The sequence below is a fragment of the Simochromis diagramma genome, unplaced genomic scaffold, assembly GCF_900408965.1.
Source record: "Simochromis diagramma unplaced genomic scaffold, fSimDia1.1 OVJJ01000773.1, whole genome shotgun sequence".
In the NCBI taxonomy this organism is placed as follows: domain Eukaryota; kingdom Metazoa; phylum Chordata; class Actinopteri; order Cichliformes; family Cichlidae; genus Simochromis; species Simochromis diagramma.
In genome coordinates, this window is record NW_024386807.1 from 841189 (window position 1) to 865591 (window position 24403).

At 43.7% G+C, this 24403-nt stretch overlaps 1 protein-coding gene across 1 annotated transcript in view; it reads right to left on the minus strand.

Moving 5' to 3' along the window:
- LOC120730682 (platelet-derived growth factor receptor beta-like) overlaps positions 1–24403 on the minus strand; it is a 51338-nt gene that overhangs the window by 20770 nt on the left and 6165 nt on the right. Inside the window, exons 6-18 of the mRNA XM_040027143.1 lie at positions 19554–19814; positions 19288–19418; positions 19102–19183; positions 18943–19017; positions 18657–18840; positions 18106–18221; positions 17721–17832; positions 17529–17631; positions 17318–17426; positions 15761–15855; positions 15483–15615; positions 14679–14780; positions 780–884 (exon numbers count right to left, since the gene is read on the minus strand). Of these exons, the coding sequence (XP_039883077.1) occupies positions 780–884; positions 14679–14780; positions 15483–15615; positions 15761–15855; positions 17318–17426; positions 17529–17631; positions 17721–17832; positions 18106–18221; positions 18657–18840; positions 18943–19017; positions 19102–19183; positions 19288–19418; positions 19554–19814 (1608 nt within the window). The remainder of the gene's footprint in view (positions 1–779; positions 885–14678; positions 14781–15482; positions 15616–15760; positions 15856–17317; positions 17427–17528; positions 17632–17720; positions 17833–18105; positions 18222–18656; positions 18841–18942; positions 19018–19101; positions 19184–19287; positions 19419–19553; positions 19815–24403) is intronic.

The following is a 24403-nucleotide window of genomic DNA, read 5'->3' on the forward strand; positions in this document are numbered from 1 at the left end:
TTGGAAACTTGTAAATAAATAAAAATAAAATTACTTACTGTAGGATAGACATTAGTTTGTGAATACTCGGGAAAAGAATAGTCTAGAAATAAATGAGGATTAGAAGAGGATTAATTCTGTATTTGCTTGGAATTATGTCTGGATTATGTCTTGATGCATGCTCAATCATCCAGGTAAGTAAATCTCCAAAAGTTGATTCTGTTCATCTGGACATAAAATGGTAAATGGTAAATGGCCTGTATTTGTATAGCGCTTTATTTGGTCCCTAGGGACCCCAAAGAACTTTACACTACATTCAGTCATTCACCCATTCACACACTGGTGATGGCAAGCTACATTGTAGCCAGAGCTGCCCTGGGGCGCACTGACAGAGGTGTAGCATTTTCAGTTTCAGAAACGTTTCGTCACTCATCCAAGTGACTTCTTCAGTCTCAGCTGACTGCAGGTTTCCCAAATCTTATAAACAGTACATTTGCAAAATGACTGAAACCAGTGAAACCACTGAAGGAACAATGGGCTGGGAGGCCAGGTTCTTCAGTGGGCTGGTTTCAGTCATTATGCAAATGTACTGTTTATAAGATTGGGGAAACCTGCAGTGAGCTGAGACTGAAGAAGTCACTTGGATGAGTGACGAATTGTTTCTCCCACTGAAAACGCTGCGTCCAGATGAACAAAATCAACCTTTGGAGATATGTCTGGATTTGTTTAAGAATGATATTAGGGTTATATGAAGAACACTTTGGGATTAAACAAAGATTATATCAGGAGTAAACTGAGACCTCCTCTCGTGCAGGCTCCCAGCAGGTTGACAACATTCAGGTGAGGACCGAGATGAACCAAAACCTTCAACTCTGACATCAGAGACTGAACTGCATCACTTCTCGCTGCAGAAAGACAGAGTCAGTCAGTCAGACAGTCAGACAGACGGGTAGATAGCCCGACCAACAGAAAGACAGAGAGACAGACCTACAGACAAACAGATACATTCAGACAGGCAGACAAAAAAAAACAGTCAGGAAGAGTTTGTCAGACATACAAACAAACAAGAGACAGACAGACAGTCAGAGTGTCACAGACACACAGTTAGACAGTATGTGGCGCTGTCATTTGGTGTTGGTTCTCTCTGTGGTAGAGTATCACTTCCTGTTCCATTTGTGTAGCTCACCTGTGCAGCCAATTTAATTAAACACTTACAGATAACATTTTATTTCACAGCATAATCTTCACTTACTTCATCCAAAGCACAGTCTCTGTGTACTCACTACCTAATTTATAGTCAAAGTATTCACTCACTGTGTCTTTACTGTTTTGCTAGCTTAGCTTAGCTTATAACGCACTCGCTAGCAGCATGGCCTCTTCACGTGTCCCTCCTGCACTTTCCTGCTCATTGTGTCAGATGTTTAGTTACTCTTCTGCGTCCTTTAGCAGTAATGATACTTGTAACAAATGCAGCATATTTGCAGCTCTGGAGGCCAGGATTACTGAATTGGAGACTCAGCTTCGCACCCTTCATTCACCCGTAGCTAGCCAGGCTCCTGTAGCTGGGGCAGCCAAAGATAGCGTAGGCCCCGCTAGCTGTTCCCCGGCAGACCCCAAGCAGCTGGAGAAAGAGGGCGGCTGGGTGACGGTGAGGAGGAAGCATTGTCTTAAACAAAAGGTCCAGGTACACCACCAACCTGTTCATGTGTCTAACCATTTTTCCCCACTCGGCGACACACCCGCCGGGGGTCAAACTCTGGTAATTGATGATTCTGTTCTCAGACATGTGAAGCTACAGACACCGGCAATCATAGTCAATTGTCTTCCAGGGGCAAGAGCAGGCGACATTGAGGGAAATGTAAAACTGCTGGCTAAGGGCAAATGTAAATTCAGTAAAATTATAACTCAGAATCAGAATCTGAAAAACTATTAATCCCAGAGGTAAACTGAGTTGTCATAGTAGCAAATATACAATAACCAACAAGCACTCATATAAAATTAGTGTAGAAACAGAGATATTGATAGATAAATATAGAAATAGGTGTAACCCAGTTTCTAAAATCATCTAATTTCATGTTCATTATTTCTGCTCTTATAGTCCTTCTTTAATGACAGTGAAACAAAATCAATATATTTATGTAAACCTAAAAGGGACGCAGATTTATATATGTGTTTTGGTTAAACAAGAGGGTTTTTTTTCCCAAGTGTTGATGAGCTCTGATGAGAGCCTATTGTTTTATTCCACTCCTCTCGTGTAAGCCAATCGGTAAAGCTCTAGGTAGCTCTTGTCCCTCTTTAGTACCAGCTCCCAAGTTTTAGTGTCTTGCTTCTACAGCCGATCAGAGCAGGTGGGCTAAAACTTTTTTATCGGTAAGCTGGAGAAATTAACCTCTAACAAGTTAAAAACCATTTAAACTGATATTGTTCTTGAAGTACAGTTTTGTGTTTGCTATCATAGAGGACAGAGCGACACCTTCCTTATACTGTTTTGATGTCAATCGGTTATTTTACTATGCTCAGTAATGGATATGTGGAGGTAATTTTTAGTGTATTTCCACTTGTACTATTAGGCCTATGGTACGTGAAGCACATCTATGTTAATATTCCTATTCGTAGACTGAAGTCACCTGTTTACATGTTATTGAAATTGATTATATGCACTTTGTTCAGTTTCTGATAATTTTTTGCATATTATTCCATTTCTTAAAAGGAGTGATATACTTATTTATTTGGGACGAATCCAAGGACCAGTTCAGCGATTCCAGATCCCGGAGTATTCCAGTGTTCATTGGAGCCAACCTGAGATTCTAGTGGACAATACACATATGTGCGCACACTCTTTTGCACATTGATGGACAGCAATCCTGCACTGTACAAGTAATGCGGTAGGACAGACAAACACACGCACACACTTCTCATTGGACAGAACTTTGTTGCAATACATCCATTTGTCATGGGCCCCACTGGTACCATTTGGACCTAAAAGACTCATTCTTTACTTGTGCACAATTTAATTTAATTTAATTTATTTTTTTGCTACTTTGGGGGAAATTTTATATACTTCAAATCTTTGTTAAAATGTGTTGTAATTCTGTGTTGTTTAAAAAAATATCTTTTTAAAAAAAGGCTTAAATCACTAAAATTTCCTTTAAGCCACACAACTGTGCTTTGTCTGGTTTCTCTGTCATTCATTTCTCTGTACCAGAGCTCTAAGAGTCATTCTTACTCTTCTGATACTAGCCGATATTACTAATCACCTTGGTTATTATCCATTGGTACTGTATATAAACCCACATAAGTGCTACATATAGGTATAAATAGGGGTGGGCGGTTTAAATGGTATACGGTAGAAACTATATAAATCTGGCCAACAGTAGGGATTTTAACTATACCGCTCTACCGCAATAGCACATGTGTGTCATCAAGCTGCGCCTGTTTTGGTCGAAAGCATTGCAGCGGCTGCAAGCAATATCATCTGCAAATTCTGCCGGGTGACAGTAATGGCAAAGAGACGAAGCACGTTTGGAATGTGGTGCAAGCCAAAAACTGCTCTTCTTCCACTTCTTTACCATTGATTCATTAATGCTGAATTCTGTTGAAGGAACCTGTTGGTGAAACTGCTTTTCAATTCAATTCAATTCAATTCAATTTTATTTATATAGCGCCAAATCACAACAAAAGTTGCCTCAAGGCGCTTCATAGATACAGAGAAAAACCCAACAATCATATGACCCCCTATGAGCAAGCACTTTGGTGACAGTGGGAAGGAAAAACTCCCTTTTAACAGGAAGAAACCTCCTGCAGAACCAGGCTCAGGGAGGGGCGGGGCCATCTGCTGTGATTGGTTGGGGTGAGAGAAGGAAGACAGGATAAAAGACATGCTGTGGAAGAGAGACAGAGGTTAATAACAGATATGATTCAATGCAGAGAGGTCTGTTAACACATAGTGAGTGAGAAAGGTGACTGGAAAGGAAAAACTCAATGCATCATGGGAATCCCCCGGCAGCCTACGTCTATTGCAGCATAACTAAGGGAGGATTCAGGGTCACCTGGTCCAGCCCTAACTATATTTTCACACTGGCTGTAATGACACCCAGGTTACGTCAATCGGAGGTCACTAAAATCAATATTGAATCGGTGTGTAACTTTGCCAAAACAATGTGGGGCTCTGTATTTTTCTCTGGTCCCCTCCCCAATCAGACCAGGAGTGACATGTTTAGCCGCATGTTCTCCTTAAATTGCTGGCTGTCTGAGTGGTTTCCAAAAAAACGATGCGGGCTTCATAGATAATTGGGAAAGTTTCTGGCGGAAACCTGGTCTTCTTAGGGGATACTTTGGATGGAGCAGCTCTCATTTCTAGAAATCTGGCCAAAGTATTAAACCCCCTCAAGATGGCAGCACATACGGTAGCACATAGGTATGCAGCGGCACAGCGCTCCCAACTACTGTGCACCTTTTTTGGGTTTTTCATGCCTTTTCTTTGCTCCTTCCTGCAACTCACTGATCACTTTCAGTCGTCAGGAACTAACAGACATCAGCCTTGGCCTAAGCCTCGACTTTACTTTGGATTGAAATTCCACCAACTTGTTAAGGATTCTACCAGGGGGATAGGACAGTCAACCATGTGTATGGTGACATGAAGCAGATGATGTTCTTCTCCAACTATAGGACTGTCTTGATCTCACAGACTGGTCCATCTTTGAACAGCAGGGTCCAGAGACTTTCCATCAGTCTGTCCTTATCATTTCCTTACCCTAAACATTTCCTGATAACATTTACATTTACAATAATTGATTACACAGCAGTGGAGAGTAGACTTCATCACAGTAGATGACTTTCTGAAAGTGCTGTAACTAAGTTTAAGAATATAATCCACCTGTGGCGGACCACTGGAGGGCTCCACTCACACCCAGTTCTCAGGAAGTGTTGTTGCTGTGTTTTGGAGGGGAAAGTATTCAGTTGTGTGGTGATGAGTAATAAACCAGCAGTGTTAATTGAGAGCTCTTGTGTCGTCTGTGTTTACCTCCACATTGGTGACCCCTGCCTCGAACATGCTGCAGTCCGATAGTGGCACCGACTCCGCTCTGGATGCATCAGCAGCTGCCAGCCCTCTGCCTCCGGCTGCAGCTACGTTTGCTGTAGCGCTCGAGCTGCCGGACTTTTGTCTTCACGATCCCCCGTCGTGGTTCGTGCACGTGGAGGCTCAGTTCGCCTTTCGTGGCATCTCGGCTGACGACACGAAATATCACCATGTGGTGGCTTCTCTCGACCCGCTAGCCACCCGTCGTGCATTGACTCTCCTCCGGGACCCACCCACCCGAGGGAAGTACGCCGCCCTTAACTAACTGTTTCTTCGGCGCTATGCCCTATCCGACGCAGAGCGAGCCGAGAAGCTCCTCTCCCTCTCAGGCCTGGGTGGCGGTACGGCTCTCGAACTGATGGAGCACATGCTATCCTTTCTCGGACCGGACGACGGGGGATTCCTCTTCGTCCACATCTTCCTCCGACAGCTGCCGGCGGCCGTAAGAGCCGGCCTCGCCAACTCTCCGCTTCTGGGCACGAAGGATTATCGCTCCCTGGCTGAGGACGCGGATCGTATTCTCCTGGCTACCCGCACTTTCCACGATCTCGACCTGGTTCCAGCCTCGCTGGCGGTGCCTTCCATTTCCCCGCTGACCTGCCCGGACGTATCCGATCCTTCGCTGACGGCAAAGATCGCGGCACAGCGACACCACGGACGGGACCTCTGTTTCTACCATCAGCGTTTTAGCGCCGGAGCGCGCCGCTGCCTGCTGCCTTGCACTTTTCCGACCCTGGGACACGGGCCCCGCCAGCGCGCTGTAGCGGCCGCGACCGCTGGCGACAAAGAAAAACTGCTCTTCATAGAAGACTCGCGTTCTGGGAGACGTTTCCTGGTCGACTCTGGCTCCCAGAAGAGCCTCCTTCCCCCGTCCGGAGCCGACAGTTTAGCAGCGGGCTGTGGACCGCAGCTTATTGCGGCTAATGGCTCTCCCATCGCAACGTTCGGGGAAAGGTTCGTGACTGTTTGTTTTCATGGTCGGGATTTCCAATGGACCTTTGTTGTTGCTGCTAGCTCTGTACCTATTTTGGGCACCGATTTTCTTTGTGCCCACGGACTACTGGTCGATGTCGCTAACAGACGCTTAATCGATGCCCTGTCTTTTTCTTCAATACCCTGTTTCACTCGCGCCATCGAGCTCCTGAATCGGGCTAATTTAGTAACTTCAGGGAATGTTTTTCAGCGTTTGCTCTTGGAGTTCCCTTCACTGACTGTTCCTAATTTCTCGAACACGGCAACGAAGCACGGGGTTGAACATTATATTCCGACGGTCGGTCCCCCGGTGTTCGCACGCGCGCGCCGCCTCGACCCCGCGAAACTCTCCGTCGCTCGGGAAGAGTTTGCTGCAATGGAGCGCCTCGGCATAGTGCAGCGCTCGAATAGTGCCTGGGCTTCTCCTACACATGGTGCCCAAGTCAGACGGTCGGTGGCGGCCGTGTGGGGATTTTCGCCGTTTGAATAATGTCACGGAGAACGACCGTTACCCCATTCCCCACATCCAGGATTTTTCCGTCCACCTCGCCGGCACCTTGATTTTTTAGGGTTAGGGTTAGCGTCGATCATAAACCCTTGACATTCGCAATGTCCAAGGTCTCTGATCCGTGGAGCGGGCACCAGCAGCGCCAGTTGGCAGCCATTTCTGAGTTCACAACTGACATTCAGCACGTGGCTGGTAAGTCCAACTGCATGGCTGACTGTCTATCCCGTGTGCTGGTTTCTCCCGTTTATATTGGCATAGACTTTGAGGCTATGGCCGCTGACCAACAGGCCGACCCGGACGTCCTTGCCCTTCGGTCTGCGCAAACGGGCCTTGTACTGGAGGACAGACCCATGTGGAACGGCGGGCCTAGCCTGCTTTGTGACGTTTCCACCAGCCGTCCACGCCCTGTAGTTCCCCTTTCGTGGCGTCGTCGCGTTTTCGACTCCGTACACGCCCTCTCTCATCCAGGCGTCCGGGCCTTGGTCAAGCTGGTCAGCTCTAGGTTTGTTTGGCCGGGCCTTCGTAAATCGGTGAAAGACTGGGCTGCCGCGTGCATCCCATGCCAACATGCTAAGATCCATAGGCACACACAGGCGCCCCTCGAATCCTTCCGCGTTCCAGGGAGGCGTTTTGATCATGTGCATGTGGATCTGGTTGGTCCTCTGCCGCAGTCACAAGGTTTCACGCACCTTTTGACTGTAGTGGACCGCACAACCCGCTGGCCCGAGGCAGTGCCTCTGGCATCCACTACAGCAGCAGCAGTGGCCAGGGCATTTTTGTCAACGTGGGTTTCGCGTTTCAGTCCCCCCACCGACATCACCTCAGACAGGGGCCCCCAATTCGTTTCCGAGCTTTGGTCTGCCATGGCTGACGGCCTGGGGGTCAAGGTCCACCGGACCACTGCGTACCACCCGCAGGCCAACGGGATGTGCGAACGTTTCCACCGGTCGCTTAAGGCCGCGTTCCGTGCTTCTCTCACAGATGGCAACTGGGTTGACCGCCTTCCATGGGTTTTACTGGGGTTGCGCTGCGCGGTTAAAGAAGACCTCGGGGTTTCCTCGGCTGAAATTGTCCTCGGTCAGCCCCTCCGGGTCCCCGGGGAATTCTTGCCCGAGAGCCCACCCCCGTGCTTCGCTCCCTCTGTGCCGTCTCTCTGTCCCCCAAGAGACTCGTTTTCTCTTCCTGGCCCAGTGCACCATTGTCTGCCCAACACCTTTGTTCCGAGGTCGTTGAACTCTTCGCAGTTTGTTTTTGTCAGACATGACGCTCATAGGCCTCCGCTGCGTCCACTGTATGACGGCCCCTTTAGGGTTATTCAACCGGGCCGGAAGCATTTCCTTTTGGATTTTAGGGGTCGGCAGGAGGCTGTTTCTATTGACAGACTTAAACCAGCACATGTGCTTCTGGATGATCAGGTGCTGCCGGCTCAGGCCCCCCACCGTGGCCGCCCGCCTTCCACTGGACTGGACAACCCTGCTTCCTCTGGGAGCACCCCCCACCTGGCGGGGCCCGAGCTATCTTCAGCTTTTCCTGACCGCCCATGCCAGCCTGGCTCTCAGGCTCGTTTCCCCTCCGCCAGCTCTCCACCTCCACGGTTCAGCCGTTCTGGACATTTAATTAAAGCAAGGGTTCTGGACTAGGGGATAACCCTACTGGGTGTTCGGGGGGGGGCATGTGTGGCAGACCACTGGAGGGCTCCACTCACACCCAGTTCTCAGGAAGTGTTGTTGCTGTGTTTTGGAGGGAAAAGTATTCAGTTGTGTGGTGATGAGTAATAAACCAGCAGTGTTAATCGAGAGCTCTCGTGTCGTCTGTGTTTACCTCCACACACCCACTGTTATCATCTTCAATGCCCTGTACCAACACAGAGCAGAGCAGCTACCTGAACGCTACTCCAAAAGAGGTCGATCATCTTGTTATTAACCTCCTAGGACCTGGCTTCCACATATGTGGACATCACATTTTGGGTTATTTAGACCAAAATACTCAATTTTGCTCTAAAACTGCCTGATATCCACTTACGAGGACATTATACTGCTACTGTTCTATCGAAATTTTAAACAAATATCCTCATATGTGGCTCTGATTTTTCTTAGAAATAAAAATTAGGTAAAAAAAAATCTGGTGATTCTTTGTTTTTACATTCATCGGGTCCCAATCAGCCCAAATATCAAAGAGAAATTAAAAATGCATGCTGTGGAAGAGTTCGGGTCTTAGGAGGATAATTTTACCTCCTCACTACGTACGACTCTGGATACTGTAGCTCCTGTGAAAACTAAGGCCTTAAATCAGAAGTACTTGACTCCGTGGTATAATTCTCAAACACGTAGCCTAAAGCAAATGACTCGTAAGCTGGAGAGAAAATGGCATGTCACAAATTTAGAAGCTCATCATTTAGCCTGGAGAAATAGTTTGTTGCTTTATAAGAAAGCCCTCCGCAAAGCCAGAACATCTTACTATTCATCACTGATTGAAGAAAATAAGAACAACCCCAGGTTTCTCTTCAGCTCTGTAGCCAGGCTGACAAAAAGTCAGAGCACCGTTGAGCCAACCATCCCTTTAACGTTAACTAGTAATGACTTCATGAACTTCTTCGCAAATACGATTTTAACCATTAGAGAAAAAATGACTCATAATCATCTCACAGATGTAACATTATCTACAGCTACTTTCAGTACCATTGATACTCATTTAGTCTTTTCTCCAATTGATCTTTCTGAGTTAACTTTGTAACTACTTCTTCCAAACCATCAATGTGTCTTTTAGACCCCATTCCTATAAAACTGCTCAAAGAAGTCCTGCCATTAATTAATGTTTCAATCAATTTAGTTCAATTCAGTTGTATTTATACAGCACCAATCACAACAACAGTTGTCTCAAGGCACTTTATATTGTAATTTACACCCTACAATAATACATACAGAGAAAACCCCAACAATCATATGACCCCCTATGAGCAAGCACTTTGGCAACAGTGGGAAGGAAAAACTCCCTTTTAACAGGAAGAAACCTCCTGCAGAACCAGGCTCAGGGAGGGGCGGGGCCATCTGCTGTGATTGGTTGGGGTGAGAGAAGGAAGACAGGATAAAAGACATGCTGTGGAAGAGAGACAGAGGTTAATAACAGATATGATTCAATGCAGAGAGGTCTGTTAACACATAGTGAGTGAAGCAGAAACACCCAGTGCATCATGGGAATCCCCCAGCAGCCTATGTCTATTGCAGCATAACTAAGGGAGGATTCAGGGTCACCTGGTCCAGCCATAACTATATGCTTTAGCAAAAAGGAAAGTTTGAAGCCTAATCTTAAAAGTAGAGATAGTGTCTGTCTCCTGAATCCAAACTGGAAGCTGGTTCCACAGAAGAGGGGCCTGAAAACTGAAGGCTCTGCCTCCCATTCTACTTTTAAATACTCTAGGAACAACAAGTAGGCCTGCAGTGTGAGAGCGAAGTGCTCTAATAGGGTGATATGGTACTACAAGGTCATTAAGATAAGATGGGGCCTGATTATTTAAGACCTTGTATGTGAGGAGCAGGATTTTGAATTCTGGATTTAACAGGAAGCCAATGAAGGGAAGCCAAAACAGGAGAAATCTGCTCTCTCTTTCTAGTCCCTGTCAGGACTCTTGCTGCAGCATTTTGGATTAACTGAAGGCTTTTCAGGGAGTTTTTTATGGAGTGCCAGGACTGCCATAATGAATTAATTAAATACACCATTAAATAATTAATTAAATGTGTCAATAATTAATTAAAATTGGAATTAATTAATTAAATAAATATTTATGACACATGTAATTAATTAATTATTGACACATTTAATTAATTATTTATGTATTTCACATTTTAATTAATTATTGACACATGTAATTAATTAATTATTGACACATTTAATTAATTATTTATGTATTTCACATTTTAATTAATTATTGACACATTTAATTAATTATTGACACATTTAATTAATTATTGACATATTTAATTAATTATTTAATGATATATTTATTTATTTCATTTTGGCAGTCATGGCACCTGGCTCTCATCATGAAATAATTTTATCTGTCAGTCTCACCCATCAAACTCAGGGGGCGGGGTTAACGCTGATCGAATCAAAACCATTGCTTTGGCCTGGTGGCCATTGTTTCTAGCACACAACAACCGGCATGTGGAAGCTAACAGAACTGAGCTTTGAAAAACCCTGTTTGTGTGTCACCAAATACCGTTTTAATATTTTTTTAGCCGAGAATGTAGTGGTTTAATCTTCATGTGTCTGGTCGGTTTGTCAAGATACAGCCTCTTTGCAAAAGTGCTTCGATGATTTCGGAGATGTCTGCCCAGTCTCACGGCAAAGCGTGGGATAGACCCGCTCGCCTCGCAAGCAATTCCACCGACAAAGCGCAGGCCCCGGTACACAGCTGTAGTAACCCCCGCTGACTTCTTTTACTGAGGTTATATTTATCGGGGTTTTATTTCCTGATGTTCTTATGTGTCCTACGTGTTTCAGTCGCCAATTCTGAATTATAACTAACATTAAAAACATGTTTAAGGAGGAGAGAGAGCAAATAAATCTGTTTGACATCTGATCTTTGGGTTTTTGTTCAGTAATCAGCGTGACCTGTGTATAGACGCATAAAAGAGATAACGTTGGTGTTTCTGTCATGTAGTAACTGCTGGCTTTAACTGTACAAAGGTTGTTCGACACTATGAAACACATACAGACTTCATGATGTTCGGCTAATATTTTTATTGTGAATATTAATCATGCTGACCTCGTTCTGTACACCACGCAGCGAGGTCAGCATATCCACGATATCCTCAGCTCCATGAGTTAACACAAAGTTTCCCAGCTGACTATCTAACTGCCAACTATTCCAGAGACGTGAAAATATACAGCATAAAGAAAAGTGTAAGAGACTCAGCAGCAGATTAGAATAACAGTTATACATTTAATAAATCACCAAATGAATCCAAGAAACGAGCAAACCTGTTCCGACAATTTGAGTTTGTATTCCCTCAGCTGCAGACTCGCTGCTGTTTAAATGTTTGAAAAGGAAGATTAGATATAAAAAACGTCAAACATAGACTCAGTCTGCCTTCACATTTGATATGAGGCCAGCACGTATAGTGGCTGTGTCCTGTTTTAAGATCATACATGTAAAATTGTTGTCTGACCTCCGTCGATCCAGCCGCTCAGTCCGTGGTTACCATGGTTACTGCATAAGCAGCTATAATGTTAACAGCTGGCACTGAGGAAACCTCCCGGCAGCATGGGTGTTTATGTTTGTCATTGCAAAAGAACTGTCTGAATGGTTAACTGAAGTTAACTTGGATAAATTATAGTTAAGGAGTTTCACAGATAACGCCTACGTGAGCTGTGCGACTGTTCACCTGAAATCAGCAGGCTATTACTGAAATACACGTGCTATATCATAAACTATGATATAAATAGGGAGGTCCTATTAACATGTTTAGTTTTAAAGGACACCTTCCTGCCTTTAGTCTCATTCATGAGCAGTATTAGTTTTCTTCTAACATCCAGAAGTCTGCACCATGTGTTTCATAGTTTGTAACAAGCCTTTGACAGGTAAACATAACATGACCGAAAAAGACAAAAAAAAAAGAAAAAAAAAAAAGAGAGAGAAAGTGTTGACATAAGAAGAGAAAATGCTCTCAATTATGGAGACAGGCAAATGGTTCATTTATGTCTGATGTGTGTTTATTCCTCCCTAAATATCGTCGGTGAAGTTTGCCATGCACGTCAGATTTTCCTGCGCATTTTTATACCTCTGCCAACAGAGAGAGAAAAAAATCACATTCTAACAGACAGCTGGTGCTTAGAATACAGTTGAATAACTATTAAAAAACAGATGATATTTAGATGATAGTTCAGTCTAACACATGTGCCAGTGAACCATTAAACGTCTGTGAAACTATGCAGTTATGAAACGTAACTTTAACCTCAGCCAAACCGATTTGCTCAGTTGTAAATAAAACAGCGAAGTAAACGTGACCCGACAGACAGAACCTGAGTGAATGAAGTCCAGCGTTTAACCACTGAGAGCTAAAACTCAGCTGAGGTTTCAAAGCTGTGTGCCGGTGATTGGACATCAGCCGCTGATGAAGCTGCTTCGCCTATAAAGTGCTCTGTAAGGAAACAAGCTCCAGCAGCTCTGCGCTCGGGGAAAACACTATATTTACTTATCTTGTGCAGAAAAATGCGCTGACATTGCTTTATATCGAGCACCGGCTGCCCGGTTAAACTGTGACTATCACCAGGTAACGTAGGCGTGTTTCTTGAATTAGCAGCAGGTGTTAAACAGCTGACAGATGAGGAGGAGGATGCATGCAGGTAAACTGAGGGTCTGTTGAGCTGATCGCTGGTTTCGTGAGGAAAATGTCAGCTCGTTCTTTATGTTACAGAAGCACAGAGACACAAGACCAGGCGGAAAGAGACGATCGTTCGGTGAAAATGAGAATCTGTGAATGCAACATGTGAACACGGAGAGTGGAATATGTAAACAAACCGGTTAACGTAACCCCCTCGGTGCACTCTGCATGCTAACTGTTAGCAGAGCTAGTGAAATCTCTGAAAACATCTGAGCACTTTTGCAAACATGTTCTATGTTGACAACCTGACCAGACATACGGCGCGACATTCGCGGCTAAAACACTGTTAAAAGTGTAGCTGGTGACAGAAAAACGGGGTATTTTAAAACTACACCACCACCATTGCTGCCTGTGATTTGATCTGCATTCTGGGATACCTGGCTGCCCCAAGACTACACAAGCAATCGATTATCTAGGATCGACCTGTTTTGACTTACTTTGCACGGTAACCAATCAAATGTTAGAGAAGCTGCATGGGCAGTGTTAACCCCGCCCCCTGGGTTTGATGGGTGAGATAAAATTATTTCATGATGAGAGCCAGGCGTCATGTCTGCCAAAATGAAATAAATAAATATATCATTAAATAATTAATTAAATGTGTCAATAATTAATTAAATGTGTCAATAATTAATTAAAATGTGAAATACATAAATAATTAATTAAATGTGTCAATAATTAATTAATTACATGTGTCATAACTATTTATTTAATTAATTAATTCCAATTTTAATTAATTATTGACACATTTAATTAATTATTTAATGGTGTATTTAATTAATTCATTATGGCAGTCCTGGCATTCGATAGTTTTTAGGCCATCCTGATAATAATGAATTTCAGTAGTCCAGCCTAGTTTTTCAGCGTCACTCTGAGACAGGATATTTCTAACTTTAGAGATGTTGCACAAATGGAAGAAAGCAGTCTTACTTATTTGTTTAATATGTGCATTGAAGGACATGTCCTGGTCAAAAATGACTCCACGGTTCCTCACAGCATTACTGGAGGCCAAGGTAATGCCATCCACGGGGTAACCGTGGTTCAGGGGGTTGGGAAGCGCATCTTGTAACCGGAAGGTTGCCAGTTGGATCCCCAGCTTTGTCTGTCCTGGTCGTTGTGTCCTTGGGCAAGACACTTCACCCTACTGGTGTTGGCTGGTGGGGCCGATGACAGCCTCGCTTCTGTCAGTCTGCCCCAGGGCAGCTGTGGCTATAACTGTGGTTTGCCTCCACCAGTGTGTGAATGTGAGAGTGACTGACTAGTGGAATTGTAAAGCGCTTTGAGTGTCTAGAAAAGCGCTTTATAAATGCAATCCATTACTATCCAGAGTAAGAATCTGGTTAGATACCATATTTCTAAGCTTTTCAGGGCCGAGTACAATAAGTTCAGTTTGATCTGAATTAAGAAGCAGAAAGTTAGCGGCCATCCAGGTCTTTATGTCTTTAAGACATTCCTGCAGTTTAACTCATTGGTGTGTGTTATCTGGCTTCATGGACAGATAGAGCTGGGTGTCATCTGCATAGCAGTGTAAATGTATGCTATGTCTTCTAATGATGCTGCCTAAGGGAAGCATGTATAATGTAAACAGAATTGGTCCTAGCACTGAACCCTGTGCAACTCCATAATTAAACTTGTGTGAAGTGTGTGAAGAAGACTCTCCATTTACATGCACAAATTGGAGTCTGTTAGATAGATATGATACAAACCACTGACAGACAGACAGTCAGAGAGAGTGAAAGACAGACAGACAGCTACGTACGTTTGACCATCTTCACGGCCGCCTTTGTAGAATGAGAATTAATCAGACCAGAGATGGTTGCCTCAACAACACGTCCGAAAGCCCCTGAACCCAGCACCTGTCCTGAAGACAGAGAGGCAGATGGGGTTTCTGCGATGATAGAATGACTTTCTCATCTTACTTCAAACTGCAACTTACTCCAAAGCTTAAAGGTCAGTAACATAGTCTTTAGATGTGAAACGATTCAGTCCAAATGTGAATTTCAGCTTTGATATAAAAGAATCTGATTAGGAATTCAGTTTTTATACACAGTTGTCCCATTTTTTCTCAGGCTCAGGTGTGATTGGACAGTATCGTAGTTGGTTGAGTTTCTTGATGACTTTCTTGATGAAATCAAAGTTTTGCAGTTTGTTCCAAGTGCTCATTGGAACATTGAATATATTCTGCAGCATGAGGAAGATCTGAAAAACATCTGAAACACAATCTCCCAGGGGAAATTTCTGTTTACAATCAGGAAACGCCTTCATGAATGGCCCAGAATCCTCAGCTGCACAATCATCAATCTTCACACCTAGTGGAGGTAGGATGAGGGTCACTGAGAGTCAAATTGCTGAGACAGAGCTCCATAGATAGCAGATCAATAATCACACTGAAAATTATGTGAAAACAATCCAGAAGTGTTTGAAGGCAAAAACAGGTTTATACCTGTTTGGAGCCAAAGACAAAACCCAGGACACAAAGACCCGTGCTGTGTAAGGCACAATGAGGGAGAGACATTGATGAATTAATCTCATTGTTACATAAAATATGGTTTTGCAGTCTTACCAAGAACTACATGGTCTCTGTCTATTTCCCAGGTTGGGCTGTAGGGCAGCTGGGCGGGGTCGAGGTAGGTGTACTGCTGTCCATCAGGACTCACAGACTCGATCACCTTCCAACGAACTTCATAATGAGGTTTCTACACACAGAAATAAAACGGAACCAAATACTTTGGTGGATTCATGAAGTTACATGAACATGCAGCAAATATTTGACGGTCCATGCAACAGTAATGGAGGTAGTACTACTGTTCAGCTAGACGTTTATTTCATCTGAATACTAACTTTCCTCCATAAGATGATGAGGATGATGAGGAAGATGACAGCAATGATGACCAACACCAGGACTACTGCTAAGACCACCACCTGAGACAGGAGAGCTGAACACAGATAACATAAGAAATGTTAGAAATAAACACAATAATTTACCCTAAACAACAAAAAAACAAACAAAACCTGCCAAAAACTAGGATTAATTATTATTTTGTTTTAATATTAACTTTTTTTAGCAGAAGGCTTGACTTTATCCCTCTCACCCAGTACTGATCATCTTTTCTTGTGGGTTTATCCTAAATAGAGCTTCTCTTATTGAAAGCAATTTTATTTATATAGCGCCAAATCACCACAACTGCCTCAAGGCGTTTTATATTGTAAGGTAAAGAAGCTAAAGAAGAGACAGAAACCTCCAGCAGAACAAGGCTCAAGGACCGGTGGGGGTGAGGGGAGGGTGCCGGTTCTGTCATGATGCGGAGTCTAGTGACTCCGTGTTCATGTTTGCGATTATTGATATTGTTTCTGGTTATTAATGATTTCTAGTGCTTAGATGTTCCTGTGCCTCACTTTTGTTCCCTCTTGTCATCCCTGTTTCTACTTTCGTGTGCCTCCTGTTTTACTTTGACAGTCTGTGTCGGGTGCCGGTTTCTGTTTTGCTTTCTCCATGTCTCATCTTCTTCGATTAGTTACAGCTGTGTTCCCTTCCTGTTCCCTGTTTCCTCATGTGTGTATTCTCCGTTGCTACCAGTCAGATCGTCTGTTCATCGTCCCCTGTGTATCTCCACCTGCATTTCCAAGTTTCAGGCTTTTCTTTGTATTTGTCAGTTCCCTGTTTGCCTCTGGGTTTTTTTTTGATTTTTTCCCGCCAACAATTACGGCTTGCTTTTTGTTAAACATTCACCTCCACTCCATGTGTCTGCATTTGGGTCCACCCTCTAACCCCGCCACGGTCTGCCAGCTCAGACAGTGACAGGTTCTTTAATATTTCAGGTTCCTCCTTTTAGCAGAAGATTTGACTCTGTCACATCCAGCACTGATCATCGTCCTCTGAGGGTTTTCCTAACCAGTGCTGCTCTCTTTGTTGAGGCCTCAGTTCTTCTTCAGTAGATTTTCTTTAGAAATAAATTCTTCTTTGTCTCTCTGAGCTCCTCCTGAGATGTTTGAGTCTTTGTACCAAACTCAGTGAAACTTCAGCTTCTGATCATCTCCTCCATGTATCTGCAGCACCTTTATTCAAAGTACTGAACATCTGGCAGGAGATCCCGATGTTCACATGCTGACCAGATGAGTTATGGTGTGTTAGTCTAAGTCACAGCATGAGCTTGTCTCCACTTCTCTAGTCACATTTCACTTTTCAGCTCTTCCTTCATGCATTCAGCCACTCATGTGACCTCTGTGATGGACAGGAGCTCTGAGGAGCTCTTTCTCCTCTGTCAGCAGCTGTTTGTGTGCTCAGGATGTGGACGATGTTTTAAAGCAGACATCTGAAGACAGTGTTTGAATGAACGTTCTGCCTCAGTTCCTCAGAGAACCCGCCTGAGCTCAAACGCCTGCAGCATGGATACGTACAGCTGGAGATGACTCGCAGGTCCTTCGCTTGTCTGCCCACCGAGTTTGTGGCTTCACAGCGAACGGCCGACAGAGAGCTGAGAGTCTGGAGGGTCAGCATGCTGTGTACCTGCACAGGTGGAACAAACACACACAGAGCCACCGGTCAACTTAATATGTTACTGTTTCCCCTCCCTTCTGATGACATCACTCTCTTGATGTCAGTGGTTACCTGGGTGACACCTCTCTCTGCCACCATAGTAATGTTCTCCTGTAGCGTCATGCCCTCTGAGTCTTTTGATTGGCTCCTCCACTCGCCATTCAAATGATTGCATCTGCAGTAGGTTAAAGGACAGGATCACCATGGTAACACCAATACTGTTACACTATGTGTGTGTGTGTGTGTGTGTGCGTGCGTGTTTACCTGTGTGAGCTGGAACAGGTGTACCAGGTAACAGAGGGGGGTGGAGCTCCCTCACTCACACACAGCACAGCGTTACTCCTGACCTCTGACAGGGATGTGATCCTGGGTGGAGCTACACACACACACACACACACACACACACACACACACACACACACACACACACACACACACACACACACACGTGTTATTAAAAAGTAAAATGTGCCCTCTGTTTAAATGCATACACAGATGTCTGCTAGGAGGCGGAGCCTGAGGTCATGTGATAATGTTACTCCTCAGCTCACACAATACACTCGTTACTGAGCATGCACACAAAAGGTCTGTAAATGACAGCATGATGTCACATGATGTGGCATACACACCTGGTGGCCGTGTGGCTCACCTTGTACCTCCAGGTTGAATGTAGCCTCTCTGATGTCGTCATCATTGGAAATAGTTGCGGTGTAACTTCCTGTCTGATCCATCTGCACGCGCACCAGCGTCAGGGTGCTCACATACCTAATCAATCAAACATTTAGCTCCTCCTCATTTTAGCAACCATTAGCACATATGCCAGGGCTGTTGCATTAATAAATACACTCGGGGGATAAATCACTGCAAAAACACAACCCTCAACTATGCAATATTTTCTTTTCTTTTTTCTTTTTAACTGTGGAATATTTCCAAGGAACTGTGCAATATTCTAAGGTCTGAAGCACTGTGCGGCAACCGTATTCTCACTTGTTCATTCTTATATAAAGTCTTGTACATACTATATTTATTTATTTATTTGTTTATTTGTTTAAAATTTATTGCACACATAAACTTCTTTCCTTTTAAAGTGCCCTTTTTTCACTTGTGCTGAATGGGTTTGCTTACAATTTTTGTTGTTTGCAAACACAATGACAATAAAGATTCTGATTCTCCTCATCTGAGGTCTGACCTCTGACCTACCGGCTGTCTGACAGGTGTGTGGTGTTGATAGTAGTGGTTTCTGTGGCAACAGATTGGTTCTGTCTCGTCCAGATGATGGTGGGGGCAGGGTGGGCGTCAATATCTACACTTAATTCCAGCGTGTGATGGAGGAGAGATGACACATTGGTCTCACCTAAGGGCCACAGGTAAACGTAACCTCGGTCTGCAGAGACATGGAGAAACACACTTTACATGTGTGTGTCTGTTCTATGTGTGTGTGTGTGTGAGTGAGTGTGTGTGTGTGTGAGTGTGTGTGTTTGCTGACCCAGCACTGTTATTGTGATATTTTTCATCACAGTTTGTCCCTGTGTTGTCTCCTGCACCGTGCAGCTATAAACACCTGCAGGAACAGTACGGCATTATTTCCCTCAGCACAGTTTCTCAGCAAGCTGCACACCTTTACCTGAGCCACCGAGCGCCCTACCTGAATCTGCCACTGTTGCTGCAGTGATGTTAACAAAGGAGCGGATCTGATTGGGCAAGAAGTCCGTCAGCGGCTCAATTTCCTGCAAAGAAAAATCATCATAGTTAGGTGACACCAGACAGACAGGTAGGCAGACAGGTACAGACAGGTACAGGTGGGTAAGCAGACAGAAAGGCAGACAGGTACCTGTCTGCGGGGGAAGCCCCAGGAGAAGAACACCATCTCTGTGTCTTTAACTGTGCAGTTTACTGTGAGGACCTCGCCCTGCTTCAGCACACTGCTGGACACCGTCAGGTCCACTTCCATTACCTTTGGGACTGAAATACGCAGGTGCACAAAAATGATACAGGTAGCAGGGGAGACAGGTAGGAATATGACTTGTTTATGAATGAATGGCAACCTTTCAGCATAAATGTGAACTAAACATTATCAGAAGGTAGACAGACACAAACCTATAATGCTGAAGACGTAGTACGTCTGCGACTCCTTCTCCTCAGCTCCGTTTGTGGCGATGCACATGTATGATGTGTCATTGAGGTGACCCGTGAAGCCACGCCCCGGCTCATATGTCATCCCGCTTACCAGCCTCCTGCTGGGGCGCTCGTACAGCGAGACATTGAGGTTCGGGTTGGACACCATGCAGGGAATTGTGCCTTCCTCTCCCTCCTTCATCACCACACCCAGATCCAATGGGACAAACCATTCATCAGGACCTGAGGGGGGAACAGGTAAACACGGAACATCACGAGGAATGCAGGTACTCTTAGAAAAATTATGGTTCTTAAATGGTTCTTCAGATGTCTTCATGGTTCTTTAAAGAACCATCATACGTCAAAGAACCTTTTTATTTTGTTGATGGTTCTTCAGCTATTACAAATGGTTCTTTAAAGAACAAAAGGTTCTTCATCCTTAGCAATCTAAGTTTGATGGTGTAAAATGGCATAAATATTTATTTACTATAATGAGGCTGTGAATTATACCGTGTGTTTTGTTTGTGTGCATGTGTGTGCGAAGGGGGAGGGCGGGTTACCTGGTGATTACCCTTTAAGAGCAGATGGTAGGAAAATGAAATAAAAGTTAGAAATACTTAAAAATATACTGGTGGCAGGGGTGGGGGCCAAAGCCTAAAGACCCTACCCCCAACACCCCTAACCCCGCAAACCCACTGATCACAAATAATGTGGTAATAGAATATGGAATTTATTATTAAGACATTTATGAATGTGATGAGTTAACAAACAGTAGGCACAATACACACATTCAAATACTGTACTTTAGTTTTACATTTTAATAAAGTATTACTATTTTCGGCTTTAAGGCATTACTTTTGAGATTGTTATATATATTAGAAAATATAGCATAATGATAATACTAGTTATTGTAAACTTTACAAACCACCCAACAGTATGTGAAGTCAAATTATAAAATACAAGTAAATAACAATTGCACAACAGAATGTCAATGTAATGAACATACTTATGTGTTCATTACCAACACAGTTACTTAGTTTTGACAAAGCACACTGCTTAGGTAAATGATCTGAGTATATGTTTATCACTGAGCAATTTGTGAATATGTGTTTCGAGCCAAATGACAGGTAGAGAGAGTGACGTTAGAACACTTTGGCTTCTAAAATATGTGGTTCAATTGCGTGCTGCGTACATAACGTAATGTCAGCTAGACCGAAATTAAAATTTATAATATTGTTAAAGTCACTAAAATGGCGCCTGAAGCCTGTTTTGACATGAGCTCTGTGTCTGCTCTAGAAACTCTGAAATTCAGTAGAGCTGAGCCGTACATTAAATACTCACATGAACCTGTACTTTGAATTCTGGAAGAGCATGAAGGTGTGTCTTTGACTGTTCCTGTATAACTTATTTTCGGACTAGTTGACAAGTTATGCTCCAGTCATTTGATGTTTCCAAGATAGATGTCCTTTTGTAATATAGTTAAATTTTCTTTGTATATTTCATTTATCCACCATCATACATTAAGCCAAGAAGAGGTCATTATACTAACAAGAGGTATCAATGCTGGGCCAAAGTTGAGCACGGGGTTAAAGTTTGTAATCCAGCCAGGGTGTAAATATCACTCAGCAGCCAGTCGTAGAGATGAAGCAGGTAGCATCAACACATAAATCTTCCCAGCTTAAATCACAAGACCAAAAAGCTGTAGATTTTTCTTGTTTGCACAAATTAATCCAGATTCACACTAATTCTGTTCACAGCTCTAACAAAATGAGGAAGAGGAGGGAGAGAAAAACAATTAGATTGAATTACAATTGGATGGAAGTCGAGGACAAGGAGAAGGAAGCTTAGGATGAGGAGGAAGAGAAGCAGCAGGAGCATCTTTAGGGATCCCTATGATGTCATTGAGGTTTGTTTCATTAATATGGTCCTCTCACAAAGAAAGATGACTTGTTTTAGTTCACCTACTTCCTGTATTAAATAGTGATGTGCAAAATGTTGTGAAAAACCATGGAGCAGGCACGTATAGTGCATCTGCAGGTAAATGAACACCAAATCTCTAAGACAGACTGAAATCTGTATATTTATCACCCTTATGATAAAACCCATGTCAGTCATTGGTTTATGGACTTTGTATTTTGAAGCCTCAGCATTTGCTATGTGGGTTTTTGTGAGCCATTTGGAACCCTATTAGGATGTGGGATCAGAATCTGGAGTCGTGCACACTACTGTTTCATTTAGTGTGTATCCATAAGATTTGTACAGCAGATCCAAGTTGTGCCTTGAAAACAGGAACGTTGTCTGCATAGAGGAGAACTGTAATAGCAGGCTTGTACAAAGTGAGGCTTTGTGCTCACATTTGCTGCAAACACTCGTTTTAATTCTGTCTCCCTGTTTTGATGCAGAATTCAGTTGAAATCAGGCAAGAATGGGACTTTCTTTTACAATACGTTCTTGTGAATTGATTGTGTATCGCATACATTTGATTTAACTTTCTGCAAGACAACAGTCGTCCGCTGGCCAAAACAGTTTTCCAAATACCTCCACATGATCAAGCCTGGATTTATAAAAGAATAGCAAAAATGCAATTTGTGTTTCTGTGTTCAGAGGCAGCGGCGAGAGGGGAGACCTCGGCTCATCCAGCTGGAGAGCCTGACCAGGAGGAGTCAAACATTAACTCGGCTCTTCCAGGGCACGCTGCAAACTCGGCTGCTGGCATTGGCGAGGGAGTGTGGCCGCCGCTGGGATGAAGTGAACGCCAAACTGGAGTCCATCGCAGGTCGACTGCAGGTATGCGAGTCAGACCTACTGAGGAGGGTTTCACTTTTCTCTCTTCTTTATAATTGACTCTTTTCTCTCTCTCTCAGCTCCTTGTCTCAGAGTGGGAGGGATTTGAAGCACAAAGGGAGGAGCTTGTCATTTGGTTGGCTAATATGGATGTCCCCCTGAGTGAGGTTGACCAGCTGACAGGAAACACCTGTGAAAAACTGAAACAACTGCAGGTGTGGGCTTGTTTTGATATGACATATATTTGATATGATACATACGTCAGAGACATTGTCCTAAACTGGACTAACAAAGAACCATGAGTCCAACATGAAACTTTCCATACAGAAAGTAAGTTCATTGATCATTTTAATCAAAAACTTGTTGTTGAAATATTTTTACTGAACATGCAAACATCTGCTGATGAAAATGTGTTGATTTATTGGTCTGTTAATAATAATAATGGATTGGATTTATATAGCGCTTTTCAAGGCACCCAAAGCGCTTTACAATTCCACTATTCATTCACTCTCACATTCATACACTGGTGGAGGCAGCTACAGTTGTAGCCACAGCTGCCCTGGGGCAGACTGACAGAAGCGAGGCTGCCATATCGCGCCATCGGCCCCTCTGGCCAACACCAGTAGGCAAGTAGGGTAAAGTGTCTTGCCCAGGGACACAACGACCAGGACAGAGAGCCCAGGGATCGAACCGGCGACCTTCCGGTTACAGATGCGATTCCCAACCCCCTGAGCCACGGTCGTATGAAGCTATTGCTATTTCTAATGTGTTTTTATCACTTTCTGATGTTTTATTAATTAAACAATAAATGTATTAATTGTTGTTGTTATCTATAGATGTAGTATTTATATATATTTATTTATAGTATGGCAAATATATTTAATTATTACTGTTTAAATAACTAATATGTGACATCTATTAGTAGTGATGTTGTGCTGAGGGTTAAAATGCCTTTTTGTCTTTTGGTATGCTGTGAAATGGCAATAAACCATTAATATATGTCTATGCTCAATTCAATTCAATTTTATTTATATAGCGCCAAATCACAACAACAGTCACCTCAAGGAGCTTCATAGATACAGAGAAAAACCCAACAATCATATGACCCCCTATGAGCAAGCACTTTGGCGACAGTGGGAAGGAAAAACTCCCTTTTAACAGGAAGAAACCTCCGGCAGAACCGGGCTCAGGGAGGGGCGGGGCCATCTGCTGTGATTGGTTGGGATGAGAGAAGGAAGACAGGATAAAGACATGCTGTGGAAGAGAGACAGAGATTAATAACAGATATGATTCAATGCAGAGAGGTCTGTGAACACATAGTGAGTGAGAAAGGTGACTGGAAAGGAAAAACTCAATGCATCATGGGACTCCCCAGCAGCCTACGTCTATTGCAGCATAACTAAGGGAGGATTCAGGGTCACCTGGTCCAGCCCTAACTATATGCTTTAGCAAAAAGGAAAGTTTGAAGCCTAATCTTGAAAGTAGAGATAGTGTCTGTCTCCTGAATCCAAACTGGAAGCTGGTTCCACAGAAGAGGGGCCTGAAAACTGAAGGCTCTGCCTCCCATTCTACTTTTAAATACTCATAATGATATGGTACTACAAGGTCATTAAGATAAGATGGGGCCTGATTGTTCAAGACCTTGTATGTGAGGAGCAGGATTTTGAATTCAATTCTGGATTTAACAGGAAGCCAATGAAGGGAAGCCAAAAAAGGAGAAAAATGCTCCGTCTTTCTAGTCCCTGTCTCTTCTCTTGCTGCAGCATTTTGGATTAGCTGAAGGCTTTTCAGCGAGTTTTTTTGACATCCTGATAATAATGAATTGCAGTCGTCCAGGCTGGAAGTAATAAATGCATGAACTAGTTTTTCAGCGTCACTCTGAGACAGGATATTTCTAACTTTAGAGATGTTGCACAAATGGAAGAAAGCAGTCTTACATATTTGTTTAATATGTGCATTGAAGGACATGTCCTGGTCAAAAATGACTCCACGGTTCCTCACAGCATTACTGGAGGCCAAGGTAATGCCATCCAGAGTAAGAATCTGCT